Here is a 13108-nt window from a genome sequence, read left to right on the forward strand (position 1 = left end):
GAGCCACCCAGGTGCCCCATACATCATTAGTTTTTGATGTAGTGTTCCATGGTTCAGTGTTCACGTATAACACCCAGTCCTCCATGCAATACGTGCCCTCCTTAATACCTAAACCAGGCTCACCCATTCCTTCCTCCCCTCTAAAACCCTGTTTGATTCCCAGAGTCCATAGTCTCTCATGGTTCATCTCCCACTCCAATTTCCGCCCCCTCTTCATTTTTCCTTTCCTTCTCCTAATGTCCTCCATGCTATTCCTTATGTTCCACAAGTAAGTGAAACCATATGATAACTGTCTTCTTCTGCTTGACTTATTTCATTAAGCATAATCTCCTCCAGTTCCATCCATGTTGATGCAAAGGTTGGGTATTCATCCTTTCTGATGGCTGAGTAATCCATTCTGTACATGGACCACATCTTCTTTATCCATTTGTCTGTTGAAGGGCATCTTGGCTTCTTCCACAGTTTGTCGACTGTGGCTGTTGTTGCTATGAACACTGTTTTCATCTATTTTTCATGCCAGAGGCTTTCCTCAGATTTGTAAAATCTTAGCTGTCTGCTCACATTTAAGAATGGGACCCCAAAACCAGAACAAGGTGGAGTTTGTTTACCGTGGGTTACATGGTACATGCTTTGGCTAGATTGTTTCTTTCTTTCCTTTTTTTTTTTTAAGATTTTATTTATTTATTTGACAGAAAGACAGATGACAAGTAGGCAGAGAGGCAGGCAGAAAAAGAGAGGGAAGCAGCCTTCCCGCTGAGCAGAAAGCCCAATGTGGGACTCGAACCCAGGACCCTGGGATCACAACCTGAGCCAAAGGCAGAGGCTTTAACCCACTGAACCACCCAGGTGCCCCAGACGGGATTGTTTCATCCAGAACATCTTCCCATCTCTTCTATCTGGTCAGATTCCTTAGCTTCTGCTCCTCCTGTCCAGCCTAGGCAGGAAGAGCTTGGCACCATTCTGGGGAACGAAGTGGTGCATGTAAGCTCAGGTCTTAAATCCTGTGTGTCCATGTTCACATCTCACTTTTCATTGTGGTTCACCCCAGCTTTGAACTTGCCTTATATCCCATAGTCCAGAGAATATTTATTCTTCTGGGGAAAAAACCCAAAAAACAAAAAAAACCTCTCCAGTCTTTCACCAGGCTGGGGATGGGCTGAGCCAATTTGGGGAGATCTGGTAGTCCTTCTCATAAAACAGCTTTCATCCAATCATCTTTATTTCAGGCCTTCCTCTCCCCACAGCTTTTGCCAGTGATCTGCATGGACCAGAGTGCTGGTTTTTCTTGTGACTGGCCCGTATTCTCTTTTCTTGGGTCTATCAGACAGGCTGTCACCTGCTCATTTAATTCCCAGCTTCCACATCTTGTTGTTGCTCTTTTTTCTCCAGGTCTCTCTCTTTGTACATGTACTCTTCAAAAAAAATCTCTTATTTGATATTTCCTTTGTTTCAGGAGTGAGTGAGATTAGGTGGCTGGTTAAAATGGCATTTCTAACTGCTAGGTTCCCAATGATTTCTTTTTCACATGGGAGACCAAGGCCTAGAGAGAAGAAGGAATGTGATGAGGTCCCAAAGAACCCAGCTTTCCTGAGTTCCCATCTTTCAGAGGACAGGAAGACCCAAATGTAACATAAGAACCTTAGAATTTGACTGGTTGATTTGCATTAAGAGAAGTGTTTTTGAGGTCAGATACTCCTGGGTATGAAGGCTAGCTCTGACACTTTTTACTAGTGTGACCTTGGAGCAGCTCCTTCCCCTGTCTGGGCCTCAGTTTTCTGATGTGTAAAATGGGAATGACAGTATTTTGAAGGATTGTTCAGAGAGGGAAGGTTACTTTAGATAACATATGTGGAATGCCCATCAAATTGCCCTGCAGGAATATAATAGGTACACATTAAATGTTAGTACTCTTCTCCTTCTCTGTGGAGCTAGAGACTGCATGAGAGTTGACAACAAAGTCTCCATTCCCAGGGCAGGGGCCCACCCATGGCCAGTCCCCACTGCAGCCAAGGCCAGGTGGCAAGACTCTCACAAGCCTGGGCAGGACATCTGAGTTAGAAGCAAGGCATGTGATCTCACCAGTTCAGCAACATGGTGCAGAGTTTGACTTGGAAGGCAGACCTGGCTTATAAAGCCCAAAGAAAGTCATGAGACTTTAACTAGGATGCTTGGGCTGGAGACACCCCAACTCCTGGCTGGTTTGGATCTCAGATCTAGTTACCTGAGATGACCCTAGTCACTTCCTATGGAAGTTCTTTAACATTCAAATCAGTGGTGCCTTTGGACTTGGTGGAGCTCTTGGGAGCATCCAAGAGTCAAATGATAGGACTGTATCATTACTTCCTACCACTGATCATGTATTTATTCTTATTAAAATAAGAACAAATAGGTCTATTAAAATTTTTCATCATTTCAATGCCAATGAACTAATAATTATCAAATAATTATTATTTATTGAGAGCTTAAGAATATGACAAGTACTATTCAAAGTGCTTTATATCTGTTAATAAATTTAAGCCCCATAACACCTCAATGAAGGTGATACCATTATTATGTCAATTTTATAGATGAAGAATTTGAGGCAGAGCAAAGTGACATAACTTGGACAAGGTTACATGGCTGGTGAGTTGCATATCCTGGATTTGAGCCCAGGCAGTCCAGCTCCAGAGTCCACACTCTCAAAATATTATGTGAAGTGTTTCCTGCTAAGAAGAATATTGAGCCATTAACATGTTCTAAAGGTATTGTTTCACCTATACCATTGGTTTTTGGCTGAGGTATTTCTGCACCCCCCTAGAATACATTTGGCAATGTCTGGAGATATCTTTGGTTGTTCCACCCTGGGGTGGAGGGCTACTACCAGCATCTAGTGGGTAGAGACTAGATGTGCTGCTAAACATCCCACAATACACGGGACAGCCCCTACAATAAAGATTTATCTGGCCCCAAATGTAGGCAGTACTGAGGCTGAGAAACTCTGACATGAGCCCAGGAGACGAGGGGACTATTAACATTCCATATTTAAACAGAAGGAATCTCAAGTGTAAAGAGATGTGAAGCATGTTCCCCAAGAGGACAGAGTAGCCGTGGAATGGAGATTTGAACCCAGGCCCTTTGACTTCAGAGTCCAGTAACTTCCTTTTCCCACCGCAGGCTTCTCTGTGGGAATGCATTTTTCCTGCCCATTTGGCTCTTTTCCCCACCCTGAACTTTTATTTTGAAAACTATATGTACAGAGAATTTGAAAGAATAATATAATTATGTCCTCCTTTACCTAGAGGTCCACCAATTTTTAACATTTTCCCACATTTGTTCTACCCATCCCTCGGTCCACTCCAATTCTTTCAGTAGGTCACCTGGTTTGTAGCAAGCCCTCAACGAATGAATGATGATTAAAAATGGTGACCCAAAATGAAAGTTTACCCTATTCAAATCTGCCCATGTGTCATCGGCAGCTACTGATCAGCTCCCTTACACTGACGGCACCGTTGTTTCTTTTCGTTCCTGCTTTTTTGAAATGAAGCTGCAAACAGGATGCTCTGTGCATGTCTTTGGAACAAGGACATTCTCCTACATAGTCGCAACATGATGATCGCACTGAAGACAACCTTCTAAATGCCCGAGAACATCTTCTATGGCTGCTTCCCACCCTCTACCCCAATCCAGGGTCTAATCAGTCTGCAGACATTTAATTTGGTTTATGCGTCCATAGCTTTTTTTTTGGTTTCAAGTCTAGAATAATTTCCCCTTTTTCTGGTTTTTCAGGTTTTTTTTTTTTTTTTTTTTTTTAACCCCCAAAGAGTCCAGGCCGATTATCCTGTAGGGTAGTCCATGTTATAGGTCTGTCTGGCTGCGTCCTGATGATTTGATCGGTGGCAAGCGCTTTTGTCAAGAACCCTCCATGCCGTTCTTACTGCTTCGTATCAGACAGTGCGAGGTACCAGCTCGTCTCCTGATGGTGAGGCTAATTTTACACCTGTGTAAGGCAGTGGCTGCAGCTCTCTCCCGTGCGAAAATAACAGTTTACTCTCTCAAATTACGAAGTGGTTTGTGGGGTGATCATTTGGGTCCATGTAAAAAGCATCCTGTCCCCTAGAAAAACTAGGAAGTTTTGCTTTTATACACACTTGTCCCTTTCAGACTGTAGGACTTCAGAGAGAAAAAAATGACCCTACCTCTTCAAACCCGAGTTTCACTGGGGACAACAGTATCTCCCTGCTAGGGCTGTGGCAAAGGTAATGCTACAGACTGAATTCTGTCCTCTGCCCCCGTAATCCATATGTTGAAGCCCCAACCCCCAATGGGACAGTGTTTAAAGATGGGCCTTTGGGAGAGGATTCGGTTTAGATGAGGTTACCAGGGTGGGGCTTTCCTGATGGGTTAGTGACTGTACAAGAGACACGAGACAGCATGCTGTCTCTGTCTCTCTGCTAGGTGATGACACAGTGAGAAGACAGCCATCTGCCACCAGAACCAGACCATGCTGACACCCCGATCTTGGACACCAAGTCTCCAGAACTATGGGAAAAAACACTTCTGTTGTTTAAGCCACCTAGTTGATGAGATTTTGTCAAGGCCGCCTGAGCTGCCTAAAACAGATTAAGTGCTCAAATGCTCAGGATAGTCTCTCGGATATTACTTGACCTTGAAAAAGCTAATGTGTATAATGAAGTTCTCTTCTACAATCCGAGATGCTGGGGGTTTGCTCGGGTCACCAAGGAAAAGGGCAGGGCTGGGACAGGCAGGAACTAGGCAGGTTTTTTTCCCCCTGGGTGCACTGAACTTCTCAGAGTGTAGACTTCACACAGGAGAAGTGTCCAGTGACCCAGCTAAGCCATGGCCATCCTACCAGCATGGCCTAATGTAAGGCCCTTACTTGGCCCATAGTAAAAATGCTGGAGGGACAGAGGGGATGGGCTTACAACTTACCGCTGCCTCTCGCCAGCTCTAAGACCCTGCGCGTGTCCCGGACCCCTCTAACCTGTTTCTGTTATCTACGCAGGGGAGATTAACTGTGCTTGCCCACAGGGCTGCAGTGAGGATTCAGTGAAACAGCAAGTTCAGCCCCACATGTATCCAGCACTCAATAAACGTGGGGATGGAATGGTTATTAGAAATAGTGGTAAGAGACAAAAAAACTCCCAACACAGAGCAAGAGGTGAGTGGGCTCCTGTACAGATACTGATCTGGCAGCGCCCTGGGAATGAAGGACGGGGACCCCACATGCCCGTTCTCCTGGAGATACCAGCATAAGCTCAAGAGACAGGAGCCCCACCCCGACAGAGTGAATACGCCTGCAGAGGTAACACAGACGTGTAAGCAGACGTCTCGTGACACACGCTATGAAGGGAATAAACAGAGAGCCATTGCAGAGGCTAACTCGGGGGAAGGGAGTCTGTGGAGGCAGTTGTCAGAAACAAGCCTCTCAGAGCTGACAGGAAGAAGGAGACCAGCAGGGTGAAACCGGAAGGGTTAGAGGGAGCCAGCTGTGCAAATGGACAGACGGAAGAGCATTTTGGGCAGGGGTGCAGCAAGAGCAAAGGCCCTGAGGCGGAAAGATGCAGGGCAGGCTGGGGGAGCTGAGTAGGGGGCTCTGGAGCCTCATGAATGAGCCCGAGGTGCAGGGAGTGGCTGCGAGAGTTGAGGTGGGCGTGGCGGGCAGGGACCTGATCACTAAGGGCAGTGTAGGCCATGGCAGGAATGACAGGAAGCCACTGAAGGTTTTTTTTTAAATTGTGCTAAAATATGACAGAACATAAAATTCACCACTTTAAGCATTTTTAAATGTCCCGTTCAGGGGCATTACGTACATTTATACAGCTGTGCAACCATCACCACTATCCATCTCCAGAACTTTTTTTATCTGCCCCACTTGAAACTCCATCCATTAAGGATGAACTCCCTACTCCCCACACCCCTTTCGGTGAGGAGCTCTGTCGCCCAACGAGCAGTTGGTACAGCTGGAGATGACTGCAGACAGATGAAAGCAATGGAATGACAACGGCTCATGAATCACTGAAAGGCACAAGCAGGAGCAGGAAATGCATCGGCGGTGGGAGAGGACAGTGGTTTGCAGCAGAAGCAGAGATGGAAGGAGACAGGAAGCACTGGGAGGCAAGCCAGGCTGGACGGAGCACAGCCTGGAGCTCCGGGCAGGGGGGCTGGCGGGGCGTGGGTGGGGGAGGTACTCACAGCTGACCTGGGAGCCCAGCTTGTGCTCCCAGACGGCATGTAGCTGCTGGTACTCCTGCTGCGCGAGCTCCAGGCGCTGCTGCTTCACCTGGTAGATCTCCTTCTGCGCGCTCAAGGCCTCCTGGGCCACCACCAGGTAATCCTTCAGCATGTGCTCCTGCTCCCGCCGCCATTGTACCCGGGGGTCCTCGATCTGGGTGGTTTCTGGAACAGACCCCAAACACCCAAATCAGCACCTCACAAATGTCTTGCTGGCTCGGTGGCCTGTGGAATCCACTCCCAGAAATCAAAAAACACAGTAAGTAGAAATCACAATAGAAAGCAGATGGGTTGGGACGCCTGGGTGGCTCAGTTGGTTAAGCAGCTGCCTTCGGCTCAGGTCATGATCCCAGCGTCCTGGGATCGAGTCCCACATCGGGCTCCTTGCTCTGCAGAGAGCCTGCTTCTCCCTCTGACTCTGCCTTCCACTCTGTCTGCCTGTGCTCGCTCTCGCTCACTCTCTCTGACAAATAAATAAAATCTTTAAAAAAAAAAAAAAAAAAAAAAAAAAAAAAAAGAAAGCAGATGGGTTAAACTTATCTATTAAACAACAGTGACTCTCCACTTGGATTAAACAAGCAAACACAAAATAAACCAGAATCAATTTCCATACCCAAAGTCAAGCCATCTCAGAACAGCCAAGAGAAGGACAGTGCGAGATACCAGCTTGTCTCCTGATGGTGAGGCTAATTTTACACCTGTGTAAACAGGTTTGAGTTCTAATCTAGACAGAGGCTGAAGGACATTAGAGAAGCTTAAGGTCAACTGTTCTGGTCGAGTAAAGAGAAGTAAATAATATCTTAGAGACTGTGGAAAAAATAGGGACCTCATTCCCTGCTGGAAGTGTAAATTAAGAGCTTTAAAATGTGAACACCCTTAGATCAATAATTCCCCCATAGTAATTTACTATTAAATATAATAAAGGAGTCAGGTAAAGATGCACTTGTACCGAATCAGGATAATAATAATAATAATAATGAGAATAATAACTAGCACTTATTTCACATTAATTGAATGCCAAGCACTGTTCTAACTACTTTATATCTCTTTACCCCCACTGGCCTTACACCAACCCTAAAGAGCAGATTCTGTTATGACCCCTGCTACTCAAAAGAGAAAATCTAGACACAGGTCAAATAACTTGTTCAAGGTCACATGGAAAAGAACTGGCCAAATAGGTCTGCTGTATTTTTACATAATTCACTGCCACAGCCACTAAAGTGTCTTCGAAGAAATATGGATGAAGTGGAAAGGAGCCTCTGACAGGCGAGTGGAAGTGCAGGGGGTAAACTTCATAGAGAATTTCATGATTATTCAAATAATACATACATTGTCAAAAAGATTAGGAGAAAACTTAGTATGTTGTCGAGAGTAGAGATGTCTTGGTAGTAGGATTTTTTTCTTCATTCTTTTAAAAAAAAATGATGTATAGAGTAAGTAAATACAGCGATCATTTGGAAAAAAAGTCAAAACCCCAAAAGATAGACATTTTTAAAAAGGGACAGTTGGCAGCCGAGCAGACACGAAAGAGGTCACATCAATGTCAAAGAATCAGTGCCCATCACCTGCCAACCCTCCAGAGAGCTCCCAGTGGTGGGTGGGGCTCGGAGGGGCTGACACACTGGAAACAGTACCATTAGGACCATGTGGTGAATCCAGCCAGTATACACACAGGTGTTGCTTAACCCTAAGTGTTTCACTAATTGTGAGCTGGTAACTAGTATTGTAAATGGGGAGACCAACACATTAGAATCCTAGTGTCTGGTTTCTCAGAAGATCCAGCCACGCTGAGGCCACAGTTGGCCGCAGACCCGTGCTGTCCATCAGTCTCCTGGTCTCCTTCATTCATTTGTGTCATGAATCTGACTCCTGGGATATTTGAGTTTATGCCACCTTTTGCAGGCCCTACAGCTCTCATTTCTCCCGAGCAGGACCAAATGAGCATTTCCAATGAAAGCAAGAAGGGATAGGGAGAATGATTTCAGAAGCAGCAGGGCCGGGGTGCCTGGGGCGGGGGGGGGGGGTGGGGGGGGGTGGGCAGGGCTCAGTCAGTTAAACACCTGACTCTTGATTTCAGCTCAGGTCTGATCTCTGGTTGTAAGATGGAGCCCCGCATTGGGCTCTGTGATCCGTTCGAGTTTGCTTGCGGTTCTCTCTCTCCCTCTCTGTCTGCCCCTCCCCATTGCTTGCATGCTCTCTCTCTCCCTCAAATAAATACATAAATAAAATCTTAAAAAAAAAAAAAAGCAGCAGAGTCAAGTTTTCATTCCTGCCAATAAATGCTGTGTTACAATGAGCAGTCTGCTTAACCTCTCCGAATCTACTCCTATAATTACTAAAGAGACTAATGGGCCCTGCCTCCCTGCTTCCTAGGAAGCCATACAGCTCTTCTGCCCAGGTAAAGTAAATAAACAGTGGTTGAGAGTAAAGCTCAAACTATTTTCTGGGACCAGTTTTTTTTGTGTGTTTTTTTTTTTTTTTTAAAGAGCATGCTGGTATTTTTTCTAAAGATTTTATCTATTCACTTGACAGACCCAGATCACAAGTAGGCAGAGAGGCAGGCAGAGAGAGAGGAAGAGAAGCAGGCTCTCTGCTGAGCAGAGAGCCCGATGGGGGGCTCAATCCCAGGACCCTGAGATGATGACCTGAGCTGAAGGCAGAGGCTTTAACCCACTGAGCCACCCAGGCACCCCGTGGGACCAGTTTTTAAACTGTCCACAAATAGCAATACCTTTAGCTCTTCCTCCTCCCTTTTTCTGGGAAAGAAAACCAGGTCTGAAGGTTGCTGGCAGAAGCCACAAGATTGCTTCTCCTAAGAAAAGCTTTGCAACCTTTCCACCAAGAACGGAGGAGGAACATCTGCAAGAAAAGATTAAGAGGGGAAGTATTTATAAAGCTGGGCCCTGGGGTGCCTGGGTGGCTCAGTCAGTTAAGCATCTGACTTTGGTTCAGATCATGATCCCGGAGTCTCGGGATCAAGCCCCACATCGGTTCTCTGCTCAGTTGGGAGAATGCTTCTCCCTCTCCCTCTGCCTGCCACTCTGCCTCCTTGCGCTCTCTCTCTCTGTCAATTAAAGAAATAAAATCTTAAAAAAAAAAAAAAAAAAAAAGCTGAGCCCCGTGTCCCATCAGTAGATGTGGACTCCCTCAGATTCAACGGCTGCTGAGTGCCCCTCGAGCACTAGCCTCAGATCTCTAGCTGAGAAAAGACACAGAAAAGAAACAGCTGGTCTCGGCCAGGCTGGAGATGTTTTCTAAAGTTTGTAACTTTTAAAAATCTACATTTTTGAGGAAAAATACTGAAAAACACAAAAAAGGAAAATCTCACAATTCTACCACTGCAAATTTATCAAGTAGGAAGTGAGAGTTTCCATGTCTCTAGTCCTGCTCCTCGGAGGTAACTGCTGCTAGGAGTCTCACACACTAGGAGACACTGTCTTCTGATGATACATAAATTGGTTTATACATGTGTGTCCATATGCACTAATTTATTTTTAGTGCAACATGGCCCCATGTCCCGTCTGCTAGTCTGTAATCTGCAAATGATATATCATGTTTATCTTTCTTTGTGGGTACAGATGTAACAGCTTTTTTGTTATTTATCATTTTAATTTTATTGCTGTTTTTATTTATTTTTACATTTTTTTTTAAAATCTACTTCGACCATTTAAATAGTTGTATAGTATTCTACACTATGGCATTAGGCTTGACTTCTGGAAGGTGTTAGTGGTTTCCCAGACCACTACTGGGAAAACATTTGGATTGTTTTCAGTTCTTTTGCTACCACAATCAATACTGTAGTGACAATTGTTAAAAACATAATTTTATGAACTTGTGTGATAATTCTGCAGGATATATTTCTTATTAGAGGGAAGATACAACCAAATTACCTTCCAAAATGTTTTATCGATTTTTATTCTCATGAACAGCCTATGAAAGTGCCTCTTCCCCCAGATTCTCAGCAAAACTGCTTAAAAAAAAAAGTTCATACTTCATCCAGTAATTTTGGGTCTTGACAGTGTAGTAGACTCAGCCGAGAAGCTACAAAAACCAAAAACACAAAACAGCCAGAACTCTGCCCCAGAACACTTACATTGGAATTTCTCGGAGTGGGAGCCAGGCACTGAGAGTTGGAAAAGCTTCCCCAGGGGACTCTGAAACGCAGACATGCCTGAGAAGTCCTGACTGCGACATGAGAATCATTCCACGATATATTAACACTCCTGATGCCCAGGTTTTAGATCAGAATCTCTGCAGGGTGGGAATGAGTCAACGGCAATTTGCAAAGCTTGTCCAATAATTCCAATGTGTCACCAAAGGTGAAAACCACTCTCTAAGAGGTGCCAACACAGATGGGCTGAGTGGTCACTGAGGCTGGCAGGCAAGGCTGGCTGGTGTGATGCTGAGTTCCAGCGCGGACCACCCACCAGAGCGCTCGCTGTAACGCTGGGCCCTGGACAAACAGCTAGGGGCCCCCCGGATGAACCCTCCCTCCAGTGCCTGCCCTGTGGCTGAGGCTCTACTCCTTGGAATATGAACAAACAGGACAACCTCCGCTGAAGGCTGGCTTGGCTACCATTTTTGGTGGCCCAGGATCTCTTGCAGTAGGAACCAACACAGATAGATGAATGCACACACAGACAAACAACACACAACCCCACATCAGAATACTGGTTTCAGCCTGGCTGCACACTGGGATTACCCCAGAGACTTCCATTTAATTGGTCTGCAGTAAGAAGAGGGCATCAGTACACTGCTTCAATCGACTTTACTAAGCCATCATTTAAATACAATGAAGTGCAGGCTTTTGAAGCGTATATAGTTCACTATGTTTTGACAAACGTGTACATCATAAACCACTGCTTGAATCAATGTGTAAAACATTCCCTTTGCCCTAACAATCCCTGTACTCTTTTTCCCAGTAGCCCCCCACGCCCTCCTCCCTCCCCTTCTGCCTGTTTATAACTTGGTATCAATGGACCCCGTACAGCGTGTGCTCCCTGGGCCTTGCTTCTCATGCTCAGTCTAAGGCTTTTGAGACTCATTTATGGTTTGTTTGGGTTTTTTTTTTTTTTTTAAAGATTTTATTTTATTTATTTTTTGACAGAGAGAGAGACAGTGAGAAAGGGAACACAAGCAGGGGGAATGGGAGAGGGAGAAGCTGGCATCATGCCAAGCAGGGAGCCTGATGTGGGGCTCTGAGGACCCTGGGATCATGACCCAAGCCAAGGGCAGATGCATAACGACTGAGCCACCCAGGTGCCCCTCATTTATGTTGTTTTTATCGCTGACCTGTTTCTTGGTATTGTTGAATAAATTTTTTTTTTTTAAGATTTTATTTATTTGCGAGAGAGAGACAGAGCGACAGCACAAGCAGGGAGGAGAGGGAGAAGCAGGCTTCCTGCTGAGCTGGGAGCCCTGATGTGGGGCTCGATCCCAAGACCCTGAGATCATGACCTGAAGACAGATGCTTAACCGTCTGAGCCACCCAGGAGCCTCACTGAATAATATTCTGTTGTGTGAACTTATCATAATTCACTTTTTGATAAACTTTTAAGTTGTTTCTAGTTTGGAATTTATTATTATTTATTTATTTATTCTTTAAAAAAAAAAGATTTTATTTTTATTTATTTATTTATTTATTTGAGAGAGAGAGAGAGAGAGAGAGAGATCACAAGCAGGCAGGCAGCGTGGGGGAGAAGCAGGATCTCCGATGAGCAGAGAACCCGATGTGGGGCTCGAACCCTGGACCCCGGGATCATGATCCGAGCTGAAGGCAGAGGCCCAACCCTCTGAGCCACCCAGGCCTCCCTCTAGTTTGGGATTTTTAAAAATAGATTTATTTATTTGAGAGAAAGAGAGAAGAAAAGCACACACACGAGCAGGAGGGGGCAGAAGGAGAGGGAGGCAAAGAATTCTCAAGTAGACGCCCCACTGAACATGGGGCCTGATGCTCAGGGCTTGATGCAGGACTTGATCCCAGAGCCCTGAGTTCATGACCTAAGCCAAAATCAAGGGGCAGATGCTTAAATGACTGAGCCACCCAGGCATCCCTCTAGTTGTGGATTATTATGAATAGCTTTAATGAACATGCATGCACAAGTCTTTATATGGGCATCTGTTTGCATCTCTCCCAGGTAAAACTATCCAGCAGTAGAATTGCTGGGTTGTATGGCAAACATATACTGAATTTTGTAAGAAACTGGCAAGTTAGTTCCCACAATGTTGGTTCTGATCGACGTTCTCACCCTTAATGTATTAGAGTTCCAGTTCCTCCACATCCTCACCAGCGACTGGCACTGTTCATCTTTTTCATTCTAGCCATTACAGTGGGTATGAGTGGTACCTCCCTGTAGTCTTTAATTTGCGTTGCCCTAAGGACTGATGCTGAAAGCATACTTTTATGTGTTTATTGGCCATTTGTATGTCTTTAGTGAAGTGTCTTTTAAAAATCTCTTGCTTGTATTTTTAATTGGGTTGCTGGGCTTCTTACTATTGAGTTGTAAGATGTAAGAGTTCTTTATATATTCTTGATATGGGTCCTGTGTCAGATATCAGTGTTGTAAATATCTTTTCCTTATCTGTGGCTTGCCTTTCCAGTTTCTTAATGGTGTCTTTTAACAATGCAGGTTTAAATTCGGTGAAGCTCCATTTATAGTTAGTGTTTTTTGGGTTTTTCCCCCCCAAAAAAAATCTTTGCTTACCTTCAAATCTTGAAAATTTTTCTCCTATGCTTTCTTTTAGCTCTTTTCTAGCTCTCCCTTTTATGTTTGGGTCTATGGTCATTTTGAGTTTATTTTTATGTATGGTGTGAGGTAGGGACAGAAGTGCAGGTGTACTTTTTTCCATGTGGGCCAGTTGTACCAGTAATTGTTGA

General features: G+C 45.0%; 1 protein-coding gene across 3 annotated transcripts in view; it reads right to left on the reverse strand.

The window, feature by feature from the left end:
* WWC1 (WW and C2 domain containing 1) overlaps positions 1 to 13108 on the reverse strand; it is a 151093-nt gene that overhangs the window by 62246 nt on the left and 75739 nt on the right. For all 3 annotated transcript variants that reach the window (XM_032337093.1, XM_032337092.1, XM_032337094.1), the window contains one exon: positions 6193 to 6396. In XM_032337093.1, the coding sequence (XP_032192984.1) occupies positions 6193 to 6396 (204 nt within the window). The remainder of the gene's footprint in view (positions 1 to 6192; positions 6397 to 13108) is intronic.

Source organism: Mustela erminea, chromosome 3, assembly GCF_009829155.1.
Source record: "Mustela erminea isolate mMusErm1 chromosome 3, mMusErm1.Pri, whole genome shotgun sequence".
Classification (NCBI taxonomy): domain Eukaryota; kingdom Metazoa; phylum Chordata; class Mammalia; order Carnivora; family Mustelidae; genus Mustela; species Mustela erminea.